Source organism: Wasmannia auropunctata, unplaced genomic scaffold (assembly GCF_000956235.1).
Source record: "Wasmannia auropunctata unplaced genomic scaffold, wasmannia.A_1.0 LD336029.1, whole genome shotgun sequence".
NCBI lineage: Eukaryota > Metazoa > Arthropoda > Insecta > Hymenoptera > Formicidae > Wasmannia > Wasmannia auropunctata.
Window position 1 is genome coordinate 771050 of NW_012026861.1, and position 25209 is coordinate 796258.

The 25209-nt window shown below is 33.7% G+C and overlaps 1 protein-coding gene across 5 annotated transcripts in view; it reads left to right on the forward strand.

The window, feature by feature from the left end:
- The window catches only part of LOC105452570 (FH1/FH2 domain-containing protein 3), a 154185-nt gene extending 129247 nt beyond the window's left edge, over positions 1-24938 (forward strand). For 2 of the 5 annotated variants that reach the window (XM_011693785.1, XM_011693790.1), the window contains 10 exons: positions 1188-1821; positions 6049-6207; positions 6713-6895; positions 8597-8716; positions 9188-9322; positions 9820-9962; positions 10548-10815; positions 11175-11298; positions 15868-16038; positions 23742-24938. In XM_011693785.1, the coding sequence (XP_011692087.1) occupies positions 1188-1821; positions 6049-6207; positions 6713-6895; positions 8597-8716; positions 9188-9322; positions 9820-9962; positions 10548-10815; positions 11175-11298; positions 15868-16038; positions 23742-23815 (2011 nt within the window). In that variant the 3' untranslated portion in view covers positions 23816-24938. Of the gene's footprint in view, positions 1-1187; positions 1823-6046; positions 6208-6712; positions 6896-8596; positions 8717-9187; positions 9323-9819; positions 9963-10547; positions 10816-11174; positions 11299-15867; positions 16039-18587; positions 18680-23741 lie in introns of all 5 variants that reach the window. The other 3 variants (XM_011693787.1, XM_011693786.1, XM_011693789.1) reach the window with 3 other exon arrangements.
- The last annotated feature ends 271 nt before the right edge of the window (positions 24939-25209 follow it).

Here is a 25209-nt window from a genome sequence, read left to right on the forward strand (position 1 = left end):
TATTTACGAAAATTTTGAATACAAATTCTTTATTAACCGATAAGAGTAGTAAAAAAAGTCTTAAAATTAATCAAATTCTAGGAAAATTATTGATTCCAGAATAAGAAAGAGATTAGTAAGAAATTAAACAAGTATAAATATAAACGAAAGTTTTCTTTATTAATATGTAAATCATCATCGTTGATATAATACGCACGACAAAATAATTAAGTACGTAATTAATTGTCAGCAAATATTAAATTATTTATTAACGATTTAATTTGCACTCAATTATTTCACTGGAAAACTTTTCTTACTAAACATAAAATATAATATGTTAGAACGCAAAGAGTCGATTTAACTTTTATGACAGACAGAAGTAGAAAATAGCATAATAGAATAGCGCGCGATATTGACACCAACAATGATACTAGAAGGCTGGAAAAGTCGTATGAACTTTGTACCTTAGCCGGAAATTTCACAAAGTTAATTTTACACGGGATATTGCAAGAGTACAATGTTTTATATAGAAGTTATATTTCTTCGTCGGATACGAAACTTTCAACAAATCGATAAGGATCTTATCTTTTATAATAAGACAATCTTTAAAAGTATCTTAAACTGGACAGTTGATAAATAATGTTACTATAAAACGATTTCATCACTTGAAATCATAACATGATATTAATAAATTAAATTATCAGAGAGACAAAATTGAATCGAAATGCTTTTAAAAAGATGAAATCGTATATTGGCTAACAATACACACACTGAACAGACATTTAATTCCAGTAATTTCCATTTCCGTTGTGGTAAATGTATAAAAGTTTATATTGTCAGAATTAAATATAGAGATTATTTCCGTGTTTAACATTAAAATTTAAAGCCACGATAATAATTATATTGGCTTTAATTCTTGTGTAATATTACAATTAATTAACATAGTTAAAGTAATTCAGAAATTTGCTGGAAAATAATATGACAATTTAATCGATAACCACACGTATGGCCAATGTTATACGATTTTAATAGCTTGTCTATAAATATGGCTTGCCTAAATGTGGCTTGTCTAAATACAGCTTGTATCTCTCGCTTTCTATCTTACACTACAAAATATATTTACTACTAACATTTATTTTATTTTACTACTAACATGCTACATATGCTATAAAATACATAATTTTAGCCATTTTTATGCATGCCTTTAGGATAGGAGATATGAGCGGCTTGATCTCGAAGGCAAAGGAGGGTCTAGCGAAGTCGAAGTCAAAGGCGGACGTACTGAAGTCGCCAACCGGCGATAATTTGCCCAAGCTGCAGGAAACGAAGAAATCGGAGAACGAGCTGCACTGGGAGGAACTGGTGAAGAAACTGAAGAGACCATTGGCGCTTTGCGACTTGGATTTCACCGATCTGAATTCCGAGGACGAGACCGACGTGCTGGGATCTGCTAACGTGACGAATGGAGTGCCACCACCGCCACCGCCGATGGCACCTCCGAATGGAGACGCCTTGGCACCTCCGCCGCCGCCGCTGGGCGCGAGATTGCCGCCGCCCCTTCCTCAGGGTCCACCGCTGCCGTTCGGTATCAGCTTGAAGATGTCGAGGCCGCTGCCGCTGGCTAACGAGACCAGCAACACGCCAAAGAGCCCGCCGTCGTTGCTCGCGAAGAAGAGCAAGAAGACAGTGAAGCTGTTTTGGAAGGAAGTGCGAGACGATCCCAACATTCTCGCACGGCTCGACAAACACAAGATGATCTGGGACGAATTGACACCCGTGGCCGTCGATACACAGAAGCTCGAGCACCTTTTCGAGAGTCGCGCTAAGGATCTCATCACCAAGGTGAGTGGTCTCCACGTACGACTTCTTTTACACAGATCGTGTCGTTTTCGTTATACGAGTGCAACGAACTGAGAATTTCACCGTTTCGAGCGGACGGCTGAAGGGAACTATATAAAGAGGGATGCTCGTTTAAACGAGATCCATTTTGCAGCTGCCTTTTGCAGTGTACATTGTAGTTTCGTATGATATTCTCCGAAATTTTTAACGAGATAGAAATAGGAGCCATATTTCACTACGTTATTTATTTTTACTATGTTATTTTTTTAAAGTAAGCTTTACTTATCGATTTTTTATATATATGTATAATGGCACTTTTGGCTTGTTAAACTAGTTTGAAGAAATTCTCGAAAAAAATTTGATAACGATATATTTAATAATGCATTAGAAAATTACGATTTATAGTTATAGTTTCCACTTTTGCTTAGCAATTCATATATTGATTTGCTTGTGATAATAGCCATTTTATGATTCGTTAATTTTATACGAAAAGCGAATCCAATTTTGATTTATGCAAGATTGTCATAAGAATTTTTATACTACATTTTTTCATACTAAAATTCCAATATGCACAAAGTATATACCCGTTATCTCGTGTACATAAATTCCGCCGTCGATCCAACAAGTTAGGGTTGCAACGCGTTTAAAGAGGATAATATCTTTCTATCGCTTGACACGCTTGACGTATTTATAATTTTAATAGCAATGCTCAAAATAAAAAGAAATTCGTTTATTTATGATTAACATGCGAAATTATAAATTGATATAGATTGTGATGAAAGAAAAAAGAATTTAATTTATTTTTATTTTTTTATTGGCTTCAGTGATGTAAAAAAATTACGTTCAACTTTCTAATTGCAATTACTTTTAGAAATAAAATTTCATATTACTTTTATTAATATTAATTAACGTTAAATATTAATTTATATTTACATTATTAGAGATAAAATATAATTCATTTTCTATTCTATGTTAATCGATTTTTACAAATATGTGATTGAACTGATCAAATCATCAATTTGTTTAACAATGTTCTGGATTATAGTCGTTTTGTAAAATAGTTTAATAATAATTTCTTCATTTATGGACAGGTGGAACTTGAGTATTGATGAATTATTTTTTGATATTATATCTTTCTATATTAATCTTTTTATGTATTCTATTGGTCATTATATTACAAATGTTAACAGCTTTTAGAATGCTATAAATGAATAAGTATAAACTATAATAATAATTTAAATTAATACATATATCGATTTTCGTAAAATTTGTTTATTTATTTTTTATGATTAAATTTATATAATTTTTAAAATAAACAATTTAATCTTGTTATATTTTTAGTTTATGATTTTCAATTTAAGTTTTTTTGAAAATTATACATTGGATTTTTTTTAAACTACAGTATATGATTATATATGTATATATATATATATACAGAAGAATTAACACAGTTATACATATATATATATAATTTTACGTTCAAAAAGGAAATGTATATCTATGGTAATGCGTACTGTGTTAATTCTTCTGTAGATAAAATATAGTTTCCGTAAATGTAATTTACAAAACGATTTTACACATACATACACACGCGCACGCTAGAAAACTGCAAAAAAAATTGCTCACTGGCATTGTGCCGAAGCAGCAATAGAGAATATCGTCGTTAATTACCGCAGTAATTACACGGTGCGGATATATTGGTTTCCTCTCACCTGTGTATTTCGCGTCTGTGCGCAACTAAATCGCGGCAAGAGGTACTGCACGGTAGAGAGACTGCGACTGGGTTGCGCGTATTTTTCGAGCGTTACTGAAAGCTGCCGCATTATTTTCTCCGTTCCGGTTGTTTCCGACACCGGCTCTTTCTCGCCCTTTGAACCCGCTTAGCACACCGATAATTACAGTCGACCTGCGCTTATAAAAAACAACTGAAAGAGTGGCCGCGTGTCAAGAAAATTGCGAATTTTTTGGCGATGAAACAAGAGGGTGTAAACTTGCATTTGTTCTATAATGCCGTAAATTAGAGTCGTGAATGTCGGGCTAATAAAAAGTCAGGAAAATTGGTGCATGAAGTGTGTCACAAAAATAACATAATAGTCCTTGTACAGAAAGATTTAGGTTAATTTAAAAAAATAGGATGATGTAACATTATAACATTATAATATGGAATTTAATTTGTTATATTTATCGAGAAGAGACGAAATCAATTGTTTGTAATAAGGCAGATAAATGTCTTCAAATATTAAATTAAGAATTTATAATGCATTAAAATTTGGTTGAACTTGTTATGTTTGATCTCAAAGATTTTTCTATTGTTTTTTACGCTATAATGTTCATGGCATAAAAATTTTGATTTTTCCATTTATATTCTTTCTGCACAAAAACAATATCAAAATTTTGCTTATCGTAACTCGTGTACAAAGCATAATACGATATATTCTTATCAAAATAAGATTATATTTCTTCTATCATATTACATATTTAAGAAATATATATATATAATATATATATATAATCTTATCTTAATAAGAATATATCGTATTATGCTTTGTACACGAGTTACGATAAGCAAAATTTTGATATTGTTTTTGTGCAGAAAGAATATAAATATATATATATATATATATATATATATATATATATATATAAATAGAAACCCTTTACATTTTTATAAAGAAAGACGTGAAATAAGAAACTTAATTAAACTTTGATTCGTATTAACTTTCACTTTGTTAGTTTTGTGCTCGACCACACACGTATGTAATTATCGAGTAAATACTGTACAATAACGTCGGCTAATTTAATAACGTGGTTAACCGTATCGCGTGAGGATAACGGTTATGATAACGATCATGAATAACGATTATGACGGCGGTCGGATAGTATAGTAAGGGTGGTGATGGTGGTTTACTGCAATACGACTAATATTTTTCTTGTATTCTTGGCAATGTTGTTGGTGCTCGCACGAAAAAAAAAATGAACGAAATGGCATGCTGGAATTTTACAGGAGGTGAGTCTTAATTCCTTAACTGTCGGTTTGTCGACCGTTAATATGCATGCGTTCCGAGTGCGTCTCTCACGCGTGCCGGTATAATCGATCTCATTCTGATTCACTAATTAATAAGGACTTTGCAGAAGATATTTTTTTCTTCAAAAAGATTGCTACATATATATACTTTATTTTGTAAATCACTGTCCTAAATCTCTTTTGTTATTTTATGTTATTTTTTTATTGTAATGGCCGGTCAATTTATTAAGGTTGATTATTAGTAAATGTTTTGCTTTTAATACTACTGACAATACGTATAATTGTATTAATAATTACAATTTTTTCACTTTTGTTTTATTGTCGATTTTTAATGGGACATTTAAAGCATTTTGTCAATGACTTAAAACGATTTGCAAATTTTATATTGTACATTTTTGAAAACTCAATGTAAAAGTTTTCCATTTAATATCTTCTAATTCTTATGTGATTTCTGTTAAACTAATTTATAATTTAAAGAATTTAATAAATGTGCAATTAACATCAAAATAACAAGTTCTAAGTTTCTAACGTCTCTATCTCGTCCAACGTAAGTTTATGTTCTACAAAACTATAAAATTATAAATTTATAAAACGTATTATTTTTATTCGTAGTATTATTTTCAAACTATTTTAATACATTGGCATTAAAATACTATTGTTAGTTAAATACATTGGTATTATAATACATTTTCTTAATTTTTATTTTTATTTATTTCACGTAAACATTTGCGTAATTTATTTGTACTGGCATTGCGCATATACTTTTTTATAATAAAATGAATGATTTGTGATTGATAGTTTTACGATCGTATTGCAATAATAGATATTGCGTTTATTGGAATTTATTTGGCAAGCCGTCATCTATAGGCAGATAATTTCGATGGAGAACAGCGTCTGTATACGTATATATCTCCACTTGCAATTAAAAGAATGGCTACGTTTATCCCGTTCTAGTGGCGTTTTCAATACATCCTGCCACTACGTTTACGCGGATCTGTGTAACGTGTTCCAATGTTTTGTAGTTTTTGGTGTGCTTTTATAGTGGAGTATTTGTTGTTGCATGGTAAAAGATACTAATCGTACCGCAATAACTTCAAGTGCTACGGAGTAATAACGAAGAGAATATCGAGCGTTGCATCTCGCGCGCAAACGTAATTGCAAACCGAAATACAATCGAAAATTTTTCATTTGTTGTTGGTAAACAGAAGCAGCAGGAGATGAACAAGAACAAGGAGATTATCGTGCTAAATCATAAAAGATCGAACGCTATCAACATTGGCATGACGAAACTGCCGCCGCCAAGATCCATCAAGACCGCGATTTTAAAAATGGATGCTACTATCATGAATAGAGAGGGTATTGAGGTGAGAATATGGCTATTTTTATTTATCTTTTTATTTTCGAATTTCTATTTTTCAATAGCTTTTAAAAAGCTGTTCAAAAGATAAAAAAAAGTTTCTTGTATTTTTACATGCATTGCAAATTTTGAAAAAAAAAATAGAAGGTGTTTTGACAGTTTGTATATTATTATATTTTTTTTTAATAAAATAGAAATTATTTATCAATTTCTTACAGTAAGTTTAATTATCATTATTTTTTCTATTTCCATTATGTATTTAAAAAATATTTTTAATCGATTTTTCTGCATTTTTACACAATTTTTGTCCGCACGAATCACGTCTATCCCATTTTAATTTATCGGCTAACAGAAGGCCTTGAAATTTTTCAAATTTCTGTTGACAATCAATCCTGAAGTTTAGTTGAAATGCACTTATATTCTAGTTTCCGAGTTTATTCTAATTTCTCTAATTTTGAATTGACTTCTCTTCTTTGTTCGTTTTCCTTCTTGTCCCGAAATCCTCCCAACAGAAACTTCTGACGATGCTACCTACTAAAGAAGAAAAGTCCAGGATACAAGAGGCGCAGGCCGCCAATCCTGACCTTCCTTTAGGATCAGCCGAACAGTTCCTCCTGACTTTGACCTCCATCTCGGAACTGCCAGCAAGGCTGAAGCTGTGGGCGTTCAAGCTAGACTTCGAAAACTCCGAAAAAGTAAGTCTGAATATTAATGAATTTTGTAGTTTTTTTTTTTTAGTAATACACAATTTTAACAGTAAACTTTTCTATCTTCTGATTTTTACTTGTCAATTTTTTATATAAAACTATTTGCGATAGGAGAATTTACTGTTCCAGTTGATAATTTCATAACCAAGCGTTTTTTAACGAAATATTGAATTTGTTTGTTAGAAGATTATTTAATTAAGTTCTAGGATTCAAAAAATTCTTAATTTGATTGTATTTTAATTAACAGTCTGATACACACACAAACACACACACACACACACTCACACACACTCGCCGCGCGCGCCCGCGCGCGCGCGCGATAAAGATATTTATATAAAAATAACACATACAAAACCTCAACTTTTTTAAGAATAGAATATAAAAATTCTTTTTTTAAATTTTCTTTTCAAATTAAATTTGAAATTTTAAAGAAAAATATACTTTTGAATAATAATGCAAATGCATGATTGTATCGTACATACGATTTCGATTTAAAGTAGATGTTATATTTATTGGATTTTAATGGTATATAATGAAATTGGCTTCTTATACTTCTACTTTTTTCCTTCCTTTTGACTTCACGCGTGGATTTTATCGCGAGTATCAAGACGACGAGAAGGAATGTTAGTAATGTAGGAGAGGAAGTCAGCAGGTAGAAGAGCGTTCTTGACACATTTCTTCGACGACAAAATGGCAAATTCCGATATTGTACCCGAACTAAGAGAGGTCACTCAGCACCCTGACTTCCTTGCTATCTCTCGGCTGTAGCTGAAGCGCGAAATAGTTTGCGTCGAGAATGCGAATCTTTTATTATCTACTTGTATGTTCGGAATGTTGAAATACGTCATTACTCAATCAAATCGATTAATTCAGAAATGCGTGCAAAGTTGAGGCTGATAAAATTAACAAAGACATCTGTAGTAAAATTATTACATAGTTAATAAAAAATTTCTATTTTACACTTAATAAAAATGTTGATTTTAAAATTGTAGTCAAAATTTCGCTATTTCGCTTTTGAATAATATATATTTAATACACGAACTTTGAAATTTTTTCCATGAAATATATGTGTTGAAAAAATATACGCTATCGCTCGAAAGTTTTAACATACTTTATGAAAGTTTTAACATACCATTTATGAAAATTTTATACATATAAAGAATAAAATATGTATACAATTTTAATGTGTTATGTTTATAAATTTATTATTATATTTTTATTAAAACTGAAAAAAACTTGATTTTTTATTTCTGATTTTTCAAAATTGAATTTTTTCGAACTTTGATAATAGAAGCCAAATTCTGTCGATAAATGTTTTAAGTATCTGAATCAAAAGTCCAAAGACGTGTTTAATCAGTGCTTGATTTTTGTGAGAATATTGTTTACATACTTAATAATTCTCTTATTGTTAATAGCCATGATATTCAAATGTTTACTAACGCAAAATTATCTATCGCAAAATTTGAAATCGATTTGCTTGATATTTGTCTATTTGAAATATTTACTTATAATTTCTGTTTATAATTTTTTTTTACAATTTAAGACCTTATTGAATACTTCCGCGATCGAAAATAACAAAATGTATATCATATTACAGCTCCATATTTTATACGTTCATAAAAAATAGAATTGTCAACAAAGGGATTCGCGAGGCGAATAAATAAATGTGGGGCGTTTTGTGACTTCCAGGAAATCGCGGATCCTTTGATGGATTTGAAACAGGGTATGGAGACCTTGCGAGTGAATAAAACGTTCCGTGGGATTCTGAGCACGCTCCTTTCGATCGGGATATTCCTCAACGGAAATGAGGTGGGTATTGAATGCCAGCCAAATGATATCCACTTAATCCGTCTGTCCCGCAACCGGGCGAGATCGTGGCAGTCCCGAAATCTGACGATATCAATAATTTAGTTCTAACTGCCGGTTGGGCAGGATGCCTTTCATGCCGCTTGGCCGGTTGCCACATTTTTCCGAAAACAATCTCGGTTTAATACGGAGTTTCGCTGCAATCACGGCCCGCTATTTATCCTCGGAGTAGCGCCGGAATTTTCGAAAGTTTTTGACGGAATATCCACTGTATTAAAAAAGTTTCTGATGTATTTTCCGGCAGCTAGACCTGCATCAGATCAATTTCCGAGCGACGCAGTTATTTCAGAAATTTCTATGCCGGTATATAATATAGATACGTAAATAAATCTAAATATTTACGAGCGTTAAAATGAGACGCGCGCGATTTTTCCGGGCGATACGTCGCGACGTGAAGGCTTCATCCTTTTTCAGGTGAAGGGCTTTCAACTAGAATACCTCGTCAAAGTACCTGAAGTGAAGGATACGGTTCACAAGCACTCGCTGCTTCATCATCTTTGTCACATGGTGATGGAGAAGTTTCCGGATTCTACGGACCTCTATTCCGAGGTGAGAGTCAGTTAGTACGATCAAAACTAGAGAGAACTTTGTCTCGTCGTCGATATCACAGCAGCACTATTATATATTTACGAAATTGAGGCTAAGTTTATTTACTTGTGTCACCCTCCATAAATTTTTTATTTCGATTTTTATCCTATCGTGATTCCATTTTTCCTTCATATTTCATTGATATCAATGATAATCTTGCATAGATAATATCAAAGATTAATAATGTAGCGTCAGAAAAAAAAAAGAGATCACAGAAGATATAAATCGGATTAAAATAGAAACAATGTTGTAATTATATTTTTTATAATTTACACGAATATAACATTTCGACTGTGAACTACAAATAACCGAATTTTCTTATACAATAAAACAAAGAAAGAAATAGGTACTTTTGTATCTCTTTCAGATAAATTTTAAATCATATTAAACTGCTCGTATATTTCTCGAAGACAATTGGAATAGCTTCCTCGGCACCGCCAACGCGGTTCTGCTTTCAGATTGGTGCGGTAACGAGAGCCTCGAAAATCGATTTCGACGAGCTGGCGGCGAACATCGCGAAACTCGAGAGCGAGTGCAAAGCGTCTTGGGACCATCTCAAGCTCATCGCGAAGCACGATGGTTCTACGATGATGAAGGTCAAGTGAGTATAATTCCTGCCGAGTTTCTCAGCCCCCGAACCAATTTCCGAGATTTTCTCTCTCTCGCACTCCCTCACGTGCGCGTTCTACCTTCCTGTGAATCCTTCCGAGTGCTCGTGTTTAAGAAGTCTCTCGAGTGGCTTCGATAAATTCGGGATAGAGTTCTTTTTTTTTTTTTTTTAGTGAAACTGGCTGCCATCCAAGTGGAGCTTCCATTAATTACCGAACGTATATTTTCTCCTCCCTCGAGTCTTTCCCTTCGTTCTTTCTGCCGACAATCATTCGCACTGCACTTGCATTTTCCCAATAGACCTACACTTTTTTTCATTTTTCGCGTTATTTTTAATTATTTCGTGTCCTTTAAATACTTTATCCTTTTTAGAATAATTAACTACAGTCAAAGATATTTTTTTTAGCGATAAAACGACACACATATGCATACAATAATACTTATTTTTAGTTTATCTTTTTTTATTCAAACTTGAGTCATTCTGTTAGAGAATTATTAAAAGTTTATTTGATACATTCCAGTTACTCGCTGAAACATTTTTTTCTTAAAAGTACATTGCTTTATTCTTATATCGCAGGATGTCTGATTTCCTTGCCGATTGCGCCGAAAGGATAATCGTCTTAGGCATCGTTCACCGACGTATCATAAACCGTTTCCGCAAATTCATTCTGTGGCTCGGTATACCACTGCATAGGATACAGGACACAAAGCCAAACGAGTTTTGCAGGATTGTGTCCGAATTTGCTCTGGAGTACAGAACCACCAGGGAACGAGTGATACAGCAGCTCGAGAAGAAAGCCAATCATCGTGAGCGCAATAAGACCAGAGGGAAGATGATAACAGAGGTAAGCCGTTTTCGTTTTGTGTCTTTTGTTGAACACCATCACAGCGAATTTCAGCGACTAAGTTTTTATAGATACTTATCTCGAACGTAAGTTAGATTAGCCTACATTGGTATTAATAGTGTTATCAATATTAATTAGTGTCGAGTGTTAACTGAATCATTTATATATTTATTTGCAATTTTGTGCAATATAGATATAAATATAATATCTAAATTTTAAAAAATTATTTTTTTTTAAATGGTATTGTTCCTATTCGGATAAAACTATTTAAATTATTTTTACTTTATATTACTTTCACGAAATTTTGGACACATCTTTTTCAAGTTTACTGTAAAATCTTGATGTTGATCTTATTACAGGTCGGCAAGTTTCGTACAAAGGAGGATCGAGCGGACGCGGAACTCAGACAACTACTTGGCAGTGACATTTCAGACGTCGAGAGTATCCACGGGACTTTACCATGGAGAAGACAGAAGAAAGACGGTAAGTTTTGTTAGATCTTTTTCCTAGAGCTCTTCTTCTTCCTATTTTAGCGCATTATATTTTTATATTAGTTAATTTTTGTACTTTTGCGTAATAAATGTCTAGTAAATATCTTATTCTACACAATTAACAGCGATAAGCAGTTTACGCTGAAAACGAATTGTTTGAAATGCACATTGCCGCATAATTTAAATGTTTCACGTTTTTCTGAAATATTTAGCAATCCATTACGTTCCATTACATAACATAATATAATAAACGCAATAGTATACACGGGCAAAATCATTTTCATTTGTTTGAATATGAATGATATGTACGATTCATCGATTTATATTTTTTAATAAATAATGCGATTTAAATATCATGCCATTTATATGCATTACATTTGTTTTACAAATAATTGATACGTAAATGGCAGAAATTTTATTTTTTATAAAATCCTTTTGTTATCACATTTTTTGCCATTAAAAAAATTAACAAATTCTAACTAATTAAAATATAGGGTACATCCAAAATTTGTCCAGTTAATTTTTTAATTTTATTTTAATATAAAGAGTGATGGCAAATTTCGCCCATTTTTTGAACCTTGAATTTCAAACTTTTTTTAATGGCAAATAGTACTATTAGATGAAACATTAATTCTAAAATTTCGAGATGAGCATAACAATTTCAAATTTTTTTAATGCCAAATAGTACTATACAATGTAACATTAATCCTGGAGAAATTTTAAGATGAGCATAGGCACGGGTCCGGAGATACAAGGGGGTGAAAGTGATGATTTCCATGAAAGTGATGAGAAACCATTACTTTCACCCCTTCATATCTCCGGAACCGTGCCTATGCTCATCTTAAAATTTCTCTAGGATTAATGTTACATTGTATAATACTATTTAAAAAAATTTGAAATTTGAGGTTCAAAAAAATGGATCTTTTAAAATGGGCGAAAAAACAGATCTTTTTGCCATAACTCTTTAATATGATCTTTAGTACTACATATATCTCCATTGATAAGGAGATATTTGACATAGAAAAATGTTTCGAAAGAGAGAGTTGATATATCGTTAAATTATGGAGAAGAAAATCAATGAAGATATGGCGCGCGCGATCAATAGTCCGAAGGAAACGCGTGACTCCTTGGAGTATTATACGCATACAGCTCGTATAAAATATGCACATGTCTAATGCGTTCGTATATGAATCAAGCAAGAAGTATGCAAGTGTTCTCGCTTTCGCGATCGGTCGAACTAGATTTTATCATCGCGAACGATCGCGACGTAATGTACGACCGCGCGGTTTTCCAGCCTCTATTTAGCCTCGGCTTTTAACTCGCGCGAAAATAACGCACTCTAAAGGACGGCGTCGGCCGTTCCGCCGCGGATAAGAACAAAGTGCTAAGAATTTCTCTTCATCTCCGTAATGTTCCAGCTCGGCGGCGGCGACGCGCGCGCCGAGATAAATGTCACCCTTAAGCAGCGGCTCTTGCGGGCAAGATTTAAGGATAGCGCCGGGTCATTTGACGACATTACCGGAAAACGAGAAGTAAATGCGTCGCCGTCCTCGTCATTATACGTACGCGGACGGCGCAGTTCCTTTTCGTCCTACCTCCCGTGTTTAGCCCGAGATGCGAAACTTACCGGCGCGGCGCGGCATAAGTCCCCGTTTGTTATCTTTATTGCCTTCGCGCGGGGAGAGGGAGGGAGAAGGGGGGAGGGGAAAGGGGAACTTATATTCGGCAAGTTTCTCTTTTATGCGACTCGGAATTTTCACGCCCGAAATTCGCGATGACGTTCGAGATTGCGTTATATATCCGCCATACCGTTAAGCCGTAAATGTAACTTGGTCGTAAGTAGCATTATCATTCGGTTGCGCGAGAAGCGTCAAGGTATAAGGATGTCTTCGACGCGGCGTTACTTTGTAAATTCGGTATTCATGAGAGAAAAATTTCAAGTTGAGTGGGAATTTTGTTTTACTCACTCTTTATTGCGCTTTACGCGCGCTACATAAGATGATAACTTTGCCTCAAGAGGGCAGAATGTAAAAGTAGTTAACTTCCAGAGGGAATATTCGAAGCGACGTGGATATTATTCGAGTCGGCGCGAGAAGAAGTATCGCGTAAATAACGGCTTCTAAGAAATTTATTCCTTGAATTTGTTCGAAAGAATTCTATTGGACTCGATGTTATAAGTTTTATCGTAACATTGTTCACAAACTTGTTATCTTCCGTTACTTTCTTCTTGCCAATTTTCTTTAAAAGAAGTCTCTACCGACTTGCTATCGTATTTATTATTTATGAATAGATATATATTCAATAAAAAAAAATATAATTAGCAGGTCAGCATTTTTTTTACATTAAGAAGAATATTTTAAATAGGTTCATTTCTAAAAGTTAAATCCTGGAATTTAGATCTTCGTAACTATTTGTAATAAGCTGATAATAGTTGGAAAGTAAATTTAATATTTGTTAGAAATTAACCACGGTCAATTAATTACAGAGTAAACTGATTTACAAAATTAATATAAATTTATGAATATACCATGTATGCACTTTAAGATTATCAGAAGTTCTATTTATTCTGCAATTAAGCACCTCCTTTATTTGAATATTCGAAACATTGTGATTCTGTTCCATCGCGATAAATACTACAAAATAAAATAATTCCATACTGAATTTAGCATGCTTCGAGGCTATATTCATTCAGAATAATGAAGATTCATTATTATACGTACAATCAAAACCCACGATAAAACCACCTTGAAGAAGAAGATCCAACAGAGGAACGACTGACACGTTCTGGATCTCATAAAGACTATATTATGTTGTAACCGCGGATCACCACTTTCCTGGAGAAACGGGAATTTTTATTCCTGCTCTCGCAGAGGGGGTACACCGAGGATTCGGCCGACTCAAGGAACAAGGGGTTGGTGCCTATCCAGCTCGTAAACCCAACCACCCACGTGCATTACCGTGGCGGCGGCCATCATAACTTTTCTCCCCTTTATTCCCGTGTATGCCCCGACATAAAGTATCTAAACGTCCCGTCTAAGTCGTGCTGGCATTTCCAGCTGGATATGACGGCCCTCCAGTTCAACAGCTGGAAAAATCTCGCAAGTTGTAGGACAAGGATCGCGGAGGATGATTTATTTCGACAATTTGTTGAATAATGTGACAATACTATGAACGAATTGTTCAATTAGATGTGACATTAATCATTAAACGCAGTTGTTGATTTTCCTGCTTCTTCTCTTTATATTATTTTTACTAGCATTCTGGTTTCACTAAATATAATTTTGGCAACTGATTATTGCGAGAAATATGAAATTAGAAGTGTAAAATTTCTTGAATTTTTTTTTAATAAATATGTTGCAAATATTTAAAAAAAATTAACTTCTTTACATTTACAAAAAAGGATTGAGCAATAAAAGGAATAGATATAAGATAAGAGAATTTTTTAAATAATATTAATGGCAATATAATTTTTACGATTTTTTAAATAAGAGAGCGATATATTTAAAAATTGAAATGTCTCATCAAAGTTATAAATAAATAATAAATATAAAAAGAAGATATTTATATTGTTATTTAATTATTAAATGCGACTTTATGATTGCACATTACTTTGACCGAGTTTATTAATGATTAATGTTAAATGAGGTAGTTACGTCTTTTCTTGATTTATTTTTAATTAGGAATCTGTCGTATAATTTATTCCAATTGCTTATGCAACGAATGCATTAAGTAGGACGTAACATTATCGGAATCTGCAGATCGGATCAGCGAGCAGGAAGCCATTTGAAAGCGTTTTACATTCCTTATGGTAGAGCAACCACGAAAATGGATTGTCTAGATTGATCTACGGCCGTCAAAGAACGCGTAATAAGCGAGACTTAAGGATCTCTTCCTTCCTCCTTTTGTTTCGTTCATGAAAATTCTATTACCACCCTCCCATCTTCTTTCTACTTCGTCTCTTTTTCCACAGTTTCTTGTATCGAGAGTGTACAGAACTGCTTCCACGATAGCTTTTCCGGGACGAGTTTGAAAGCTCTGGAAGAAATTCTGTGTATTTGACAGTTTCGAAGTTTCTGCCCTGCAAACTGAATGTAGTGATTGTGAGAAATGAAATAGTGAGACGATGTGGAAGAAGAAGAATCTTGTAGATACGCGATTTTCTGCAAGGGATTGTCCCTGCTTAAACACATTTTCTCTTTTTGAACGCATGAATAAACAGAAAAAACTTAAAAAACTGAAGAAATTGTTTGCTTATATTGAAAATAATAATTGAGATCAGTAATAACGCATGAACGACATACATTACCATCTTGTTTCTCTAAATAAATTTTTAGAAATAAAAATAAATTAATTTTTAAATAGAAAAATATTTTTTCTACAATGAATTTGACTATGAATTCAAACTTATTAATCTTTTATAAAGTATCAACGTATGTAACATGCATTATTTATAAATAATGCAGAGATACGCAGTTTGCTATCCTAAAAATGAAGCTGTTATAGAAAAGAAATTGTTGATATATGTGTTCATGGAGCAGCAGAAAATGTCATTATGTTTTAGGACGTATAATTCCACTGGGCCCGGTACTCAGGGACGAAAGCACCAACGGTAACTTGGCTGATGGCGTTGACGAACTATTGGAATCTCTGGTGAAAACCGCGACGAAAACACCGGCCACCAGGACCACGCCGCGCGAACGCAAGAGGACCAGACACGCCGATCGTAAGTCTTGTAAGTGTGATCCCAGCACCATGCACCCAGATTCTCCTCTCCTATCATTATCGATCGGTCTCTGGTCGAGGAAATTTGTTATCAATCGATAACGGATTCCTAAATAATAGCATATCTGTGTGTGGACGCAACGTAGATGTTTTATCGCAAGATTATCATCTGTCTTTTTTTTTTAATATAGTACATTACGTAATAAGGTGCGATAATTAAAGATTTTTAAAGAAGTAAATTTAGTAAATTATTAGTCAAGATATTCTTATAATATTACTGATAAAAATGACTTCGCACATATGCCTGTTCCCATGTTAATTCCATTAGTTTTCGTTTTATAATATTTCATTATGTAAGGGTAATATTATTTTAATATGAAATAACGTAGTTTAGAGAGAAAATAAAAGAAAAAGAGCGGTAGACAGAGGCGGAGAGAAAAGGAAGGAAAAAGTTACATTTTGCTACATACATGTAATAGAATAAAACGAAAATTTGTAAGTAGCGCGAAAATTTGCCATTAAAGTTTTATTGGCAACAGAAGGTACTGGGCGTTAACCGCAGAATTTTCCAATAACTTCCAACGCCACGAGAGCCTTGAATTATTCGGTGTGAAGTATACATTATTGATAACGGTTGGTCCACAGATAGAGCTATGGGGGCCGCCCCAGAGTCGATCGATAAACGAGAAGTTTGGAGATGTCGGCGTCGACGCCCTAATAGATCGAACATGCGATCGTATAGTGTCGTTGATTCGGTCTATCTTATACTTTTTCCATGCACTTTATTAGCACCGCAATCTACCTCTATACTTTAATATCCGCGCTCATTTGTCTATCTCAGCTGCTGTTATTACAACTGATCGAAGTTTAATAATGTCTTGTATCATGCGATTTGAATCCTTGGAATAAGATGACTCGGACGGTGCTTTCAAAGTAGATGTGGAAAATATGTAACATAAAATTATAAAAATGATAATAACGCGTAATCGTAGACGTATAAAACGTAGAATATAATGAGACGGAATATATGCATGTATAATGTATACATGAAATGAATATTAATGTTTCACAAGCTAAAATTTCAGGTACGCGTATTTTTTAATAATTTTGAAAGAATTTTTATTCCTCTTTTTAAAATCTTAAATTTAAAAAAAATTTTTTTTATTCAGGATTAAAAGATCTGATTTAAAAATACGAGAATATGAAACTTTTAAATCAAATTTCTGAAATATTTTGATAGTTTAATTAAATTTTTATTAAAAAATAAAGTTTAGTTGGAAAACTTGAAAAGTTAAATTTGTTATCTATTAGAAATTAATTAACTGAAATTCTTTACTTTATTGGTCATTTTGTTAAGATTTTGTCGAAGAAGACTGAAATGATGATATCGTTGAAAAATCTAAAAAAAAAAAGATTCTGAAGTTTAATATAAATCTCACAGAACGTTGTACAAAGTATGAACGTTGTAGAACACAAACGATATGCAATTTCGACGTAACTCTTATCAATCGCAAAAGAAATTTCGCCGGAAATTGTAGTCACTAGTGAGAGCAGAATTTACGCGTAAACATGACTGGAAATCTGGTAACGGAAAATGCAGCACAGTCTGGCGTCGAGATAACGTAACGCAACATAGTGCCGGTAGATTGTGGCGTTTTTCTGTTTCTATTTTGCCGGGCCAGCGATCGATCTCAGCAGGAAGTTGAAATAATCCTTCACTGGACCAATAGCGCGTAAATCTCGCTATAATCCGATCACCGAGTGCGTTGGCCGATCTTTTCTCTCGTGATGCTTATGATAAGCTGATTCACAATAGCGTTCGAGCGCGTCGAGCACGTAGCTCTGTTCCACCAGAGGAAAAACGGTATTCTTACAAGTAAACCTCAGGGAACGTCAGATGCTGATTTTTCTCAAAATGTTCATAGTTGTTTTTCATGTCAAAGTATGAAGAAAATTGTCATTATTTTTAGCGTAAGCTACTCGTAAAGACGAGTATTTACATAAAATTAAAAAAATTTTTTTTAAATTAAATCATTAATCTAATGAAAATTCTTTGTTGTTAAAACTTTGAAGGAATTTGAAACCTTAATATTTAGAAACCTTGAAACCTTAATATTTAGAGATCAGTAGATTAGTAAGATACTATATTTTGTAAAGTACAGTCTGTCAGCGTAATATAATAAATCCAACAGCGCGTACGCAAAATTTGCGATAAATCTAAAACTAAACTGTAAAGGGATAACACTTATCGCTACGACAGCATGTTCGGCCTGTAAATGATTTTCCAAAGGTATTTCTCGGGGAGTGGAGAATCTATCCCGCTTTTTTCCTTCGCCTTATCTCGCTCCGTTCCAATTATCCTTCTCTGATCAGACCACGGAATCTGCGGTGATGGCCTTACTTTACCTTCAATGATCCACGGAGTAGATCCAAAGACTATTCTGATACAATTTGGGGCACACGCTCCGGTAACTTTACTTCAGTTAAGATTAGCGGCAACGCTTGCTAACAGGGGTGGTGGCCTAGCGTTCTTGCGTCTCTTTTCTTTCTGTCCGACAGTGAAGCGATCGCGCACCCGGGAGAACAACACCACGCCGGAGGGGTATCAACCCTGATGAGCCAGGGTTTTTCGTGATTTCTGCGATCTTAAGGTTCGGTGCTCTTCAGGTTTCTTTACGGCCCTTTTTTTCTTCATCCAGCATGACGTGAACTGTCTGCATGATCTCTTTTCACTCGAAACATATTGTTTTCTAATGTTTTGTCGTTTACTAATACATTGATTTTGTGGCATGTAGTATATTACAGTTATTAATTATTAACACGCGAATAGTTAGCGAGATAGTTATTTGATGATACTTAACGAATTAACTCTTTTTAAGCCAATTCGACTCGATTTACAAATTTAATATTTGAAAGCACATATATGTATATCATATTTAAAATTATATCGTTCAAACGATAATGAAAGAGACGTAATGAAAATCGTTATACGAACTAATTCAAACTGCATATTTAAAATTTAATTTTGATTGATGTTACTATGTTCATCTTCTTCAATATGTAATCATTAATATAAGAAATCAAAATTTATTATTAAACGCTCAATGTTAATATAAAGTAGATATCTCAATTTTTCACAAAAATATATTTTGATCCCGCGACCTGAATTAAACTAAAGAAATAGCGATTATAATAAAATATATATAATATATTAAAAACGAATTACTACCTTTAAGTAATTGACCGCTTAAATTTGCCCGTCAAATCGATAATCGTATAATAGTTGTTTCGAACGAAAGGCATTAGGGGGATATATGCTGCGACTTCTCGCGAAAAGCCAAAAGCTATTCGGGAACTTTGAGACTTTGCTTTTGGATAACCGAATACGTTAGGATCGCGCGCCTTGAACTTCATGCAATTTTAGTCTCCTATAATATGCATAAGTGAGGCTAAATTGCTCTCGTTTCGGAGGGGAGGAGGGGTAAGTAAAAAGTTTACTTTCTAAATGGAGTCAGGGGTGTCTAAGTTTCTCGACTTAATAGAGACTTACGCAACGCAAGTGTCCCTCTTGCATGCGAACTTCCGACGCCTGGTGTAAACCTGCAGCCTGGTATAAACGCTTTTCATCTATTAGCATTTAACGCTCGATACGAATGTACTTGCCGCATACTCGTATATGCATATATGAATGCATGCATATTTATAAATATAATCCCTGGCAATTCCGATTACGTCTTATTGGAACGGAAACTTCTATGGAAATTGGCCACGTGTAATCTTATAATCCATTTTATATTTTATTTATGCTGAAATTTATTATATTTATTGTATATGATATGTTAATTAATGCTTATCTTTCTATCTTTTTAATTTTGTAAATTAGTTCTAAATTATTACTTGTGATTAAAATTATTATAAAATTTGTTCTAAAAAGGAAGGTAAATTATAGATTGATTCTTAAAAGGTTCTAAGGAATGTTAGTAGAAAATGTGTCGATGGATAAAATCATTACGAGAAAGATGGTGCCTCTTGACTGGATCGTTGAAAAGAGATTGCTTAATATAAGATTTTAATATGAGGTTATTAAAAGCGAGTATAAATAAATTCATTTTTGGTGCCCTTGAAGATATTGAATCTTCTTGGCGTTACGTGAAGAAAATTGGTATTTGACCTACAAGAGATGGCTGCTGCCGCGAGGGTATCGATTCCGTCCGACACCGTGGTTCTGTATCGAAATTATTGATGCGCCACGCTTGGATTGGCGTCGAATGATTTATCGATGTGCGATCGTTTGAGCATAAACTATGATTTTGATTACCAACGTCAAACATAAACCGGCAATCTGTTGCCTGATATTTCATACATTATGGCAATTGCTCGACGTGCCATAAAATCGAATGACAAAAACTATAATTATTACAATTTTTAGAATTACATTTAAAATAATTCTTTAATAAAAAAAAAGTTATTTATCTTTAACACGTATCAAAATGTAGCATATATGATATTTTCTTTTTCAATTTAAATTTGTCCCTACATTGATTAAAACTTAACATTTAATATTTAATGTTTAATTAAATTTATATTATGTAGTCAAATTTAGTATCTGCTAAAGAGTTAATATTTGTTAATTCAGGAAATATTAAGCTTACAATAATTTCGCTATTAGCGAAGCTGAAAATCCGAGTATATGTGGATAATGAACTATTGCAGTAAAAATTTAATACACGCGCAATGTTCATTTGCAAACATTTTAAAAGTAATGCAATTATTAAACACGTTTGTAATATTTTTACACAATTTCGTTCTTATTCAATGCAATATATCGTTTTTCAATGACGAATCGCCTCGGCAATCTAGCAATCGGTAATCTGTTACAATATAATAATAATATATAATACCGTAATCGTATTTGCTCGTACAACGGGAGCTCGCTGTCGTTATAAATTCGCGCAAAAGCTGGAAAAGATAGATAAAAGCCGGGAGAGATCTGGTCGCGTAACGAAATCGGTTTACATTCCATTAACAACGCGTTAACAGCACGACGCGTAGGTTGCTTGCGCTCACGTATGTACCATCCGTGCGCCACGTGTAACAGCAAATAATCAGCCCGCGGACTTCATGTTTGTAAAGTCGCCAGAGCACGAGCGATTTAACTGAACAACATTAAATTGAAACGCCACGCGGCACGAAACTCTATCGATTCGAAAAACAACAGCAAAAAAAGAGATGAAGAATTATTATCCGTTTATATATGGTCGTTTCTACGAAAGAATTAAAATTTAAGATAGCGGATATTAACAGCTCGAAAATACGATAGAAGGAAGAAAGGTCATATTTATGAATATTTTTTGAAATTTACGGGGAGATTGCTGCTCAAAACATATTATAGATGTGAATTTACATGCAGATGACATTCTCTCCATTTATAATACCTACACAATCCTGCGAAGAATTATTAATTTATATAAATATTACTATTGAAATTATTGTAAGAATATTTTGTTTTAATTACCCTAATTCTCAATTACAGAAAAAGGATATAAATATTTAGATTTAAAGCATTATTACCTCTTGCGGTAAGGAAAAGGATTGTATATGGTTTTGCCTTTTCGTCCATTTGCCTCTATGCAAGCGCAAATGCGTTTGTTGCGAGGATAACGAGAAGGATCAAAGGAATAGCGGGGTAATTATCGATGAAAGAAAATATACGTTGGTAGTTTGTATCGAGAGTCCTTTGTTACACGATACTAGATCAAAGAAACTAGTATTGTCGATATCGAGGGTCCTCGACGTTGGTATTATTATCTCCGAGTAGGTACTTCGAAGCACGTCCATTGCGGTCGTTCGCGTTATCGATTCCATGTTTGCAAACCGTAATGAAACCGTAATTATCGGACAATGCGCTAATTTGTCGTTGACTTTAATAAGCAGGATTAATTGTAGTGAGTATCGAGTGCGAAATAGTTAAAATTGATGGCCTTTCTCGTTTGCTGTCATCTCTTTCATACATTTTTCATTTGGATCGTTTAATTTTACAACATTTTAGAGGATAAAATTAAACAAACCAATTTAATAAATCAATTAGATAATTAATTTTACATTAAATTTGTTAAACAGCCAAATTTGTTTCTTTTACAATATAATACATTTGTAAAAATCATTTCAAACCTTAGATTTTATAGAGAATGGAATAATGCTTTCCTACTTTTCTACTTGAGTTTCTGTGTGATTTTAAGAAGAATAGTATTTTCAAAAATTTATATCTAATCAATATAAAATTTTATTCTTACACCTTGATAAAATTTGTCAATAAATACCTATATTTAATTTCTGCTTTTATAAAAATAAAATCGTGTAAATCGTTGCGTCTTACCGCTGCGCGATTGTCTGTCTCATTGTCAGTATCGCTTAGAAATTTCGAACTGATTGCAGTAATTTCCTAAATCCACCAACAACCGTCGGCTTTCGTAGCTGTATTGCGAACGGTTTGTTTGCTATCGGACATATCGGCAAACCATCACATCGACTAATCTACACACAAGCGGCAAATTAACTCCCAGTTAATTATTTACGTGATCGAAATAGTGCGACACGTGTAACAGAATTCCGATATACACATATGCGCAATTGATGCTGCAATTAATATCTCACCCGATTATGCCAGCATTTCTATCGACGCATGGAACAATAAAACTAGCAAAGGCATACGTTTTAATTATTAATTATCAATTTCTTTTCCAATCTGTATGAATTGACAACTATTGGTCAAGAAGAGTTTGCTGAGCAATATAGACGAATTTTCTTCTTTTCTTGCAATAATCGCTGCAATTGCTGACGGCGAATTAATCGAAGTTTAGAAGTCTCTCAATGCGTGAGCCCGAAGATCGTGTATAAAGTTCTGACAGATGCTTGCAGCTTATTAATTAAAATATCATTGAGCTTAATACGACTTTACATTGAGTTAATAAAAAAGAACTATTAACACAGAAAACATTAAGTTAGTATCTGATAGGCGATTAAATGGATGTCCAATAGAACAGCATCAATATAATTTTGTTGCAGATTTATAATTCGATCATTTCTCCTTTACTTTCACAGCATGTTCCTTGGAATGCCTCAATTGTATTATAAATTTTCTATTTGTATCTCTCATGTATATTCTATTTGAAATAATGTCTCACTTTTACTGAGAATGAAATAATTTTAAAGAGTTTATTTTCTTGCGTTTTCGTCAATTGAACATATGTATATTACATTTATGAATCCTGTAAATGATATCAAAGACATTGCATTGGAAGCAAATTCAAATGCATTAGCTCGTCAAATTAATTCGTGATTTTACATATTGTTTCTTAATTTTTTAATTTCATTGAAAAAAGTTTTCAGTGCATTTAGAACTAGATAATTTAAGAAAGCAAAAGTGCCTATATCGGATACAATAATCTCAAATGCTTTTGAACGTGCCTAAATTTACATTTATTTTGGAAAATGAACGATAAAAAGGCAGAAAAATATTCTTCGTTTTTAAAGATTAACAAAACATTTTTTGTAGGGAAAAGTTTTGTAGAAAATAGCTGATTATTGTGTTAAAGAAAGGTGAGAGAAATGTAAGTCAGTGTGACTGATTTGGAGAGTCTCACGTCACATTTGCTTACGACGAAAGTAAAGAATATTATCGGCGCAAGCCACTACGTTCTGCTTCTCTTTCAGTGCGTAGAACGCTGAAGAACGGTCTCTCGGAAGAGGAGAAGAAGCACATCGCCGCCTACATCAAGGGCTACTGACTGTGATAATACTCGAAGGCCACGACACGCTCTCACGAAACGGGACGAGGAAAGAGCTACGGGAGGTCGATATTGTGAAGGGGCGGTTCCGGTGGAAGCTCGGCGAAAAAACATTGCGATCTCTCCGTCGTATAGATCTTCTGACTATAGGATCCCTGTCCTCCCCTGTTCACCGGAACGCTCCGAAAGATCGGACGGCATCGGACGATCGGACTCTGCGACACGTCGCCGTCGCCGCGACGTTCGCCGAGTTCGATATTCGCGTGACGCGCCCCATGTGCACTCCATGCGGTGCACCTGTCGTTCGACTTGCTAAGACGGAATGATAAGACGGTATGAGCAACACAAAAAGGAAAGGAGGAAAAAAATATATACTGTAGCTTTGTCGCGAATTAGACAAGTATTAATCGGTGATTTAGGCTTAAGCGAAATGATCGAGCGAACGGGGTGCCTCTCTTACGCACGTCGTTCGCGCACGCGAGAAAGAACATCTCGCATTATCTGCGTATTAGGAACTATTATATAGGAATTTCCTTATAGAGAGATTTTTTTTTTGTTATGTAGACCCCCTTCTGTGTAAACATTTTTTTTTCTGTTTTACAAAATTTTCCCAAGTTCCGTGTAGGAATTTCTGAAAGTCTCGAGACGCCGCGCGACTACGTAGGATTTTGTTTCTTTCGTCTCTTTGAAAGGTGTTTACGTATATTATATATATTTACATTTTACGTATCGTAACTCGGTACTTCTCGGAAGATTCTTCACTCGAATCACGGACGACAGGGTCGACTTGACAATCATATGTCAACAGCATGTGCCTCGACGAATTTTTATAACCGATCGATTTTTTAAGACCGACTACTTTGAGTAATCAAATGCCTTTGCTCGCGTCGATCTTATTTACAACGAAAAAAAACTAGCCATTTTGCATACGAAGTAAATATATCCTAGAACGATTCCTGTCGAATAACAAACATACCGATATATACCGGACGACATAAATCTGCCTAGCAACTTAATTATTTTAATCATCATTTTATTATTGCGTTTCGTAGAAAACGCATAATCGCAATCATTGTATCTTTCTGTGGAATTCTTTAAATAAAAGAAGCAATTATAAAAATAATTACGAATATGTATAATCTTTTTCTTCTTCAGAAAAAAAGTATTTCTTCTTTTCAGAGAAAGACAACTTATTTCAAGATTCAATGATATCTTTCAAAATTCGATTTTCATAGTATAAAAGGTAAGTTTTATACATATACATATATATGTGTGTTTGTATATATACACATATTAAGTGTGTAAATAATAATTAAATATAAAATAACAAGGACTGAATAATTATTAAACAATTACAAATAGAGAATAATAATTTATAAAAACATATCTCAAAT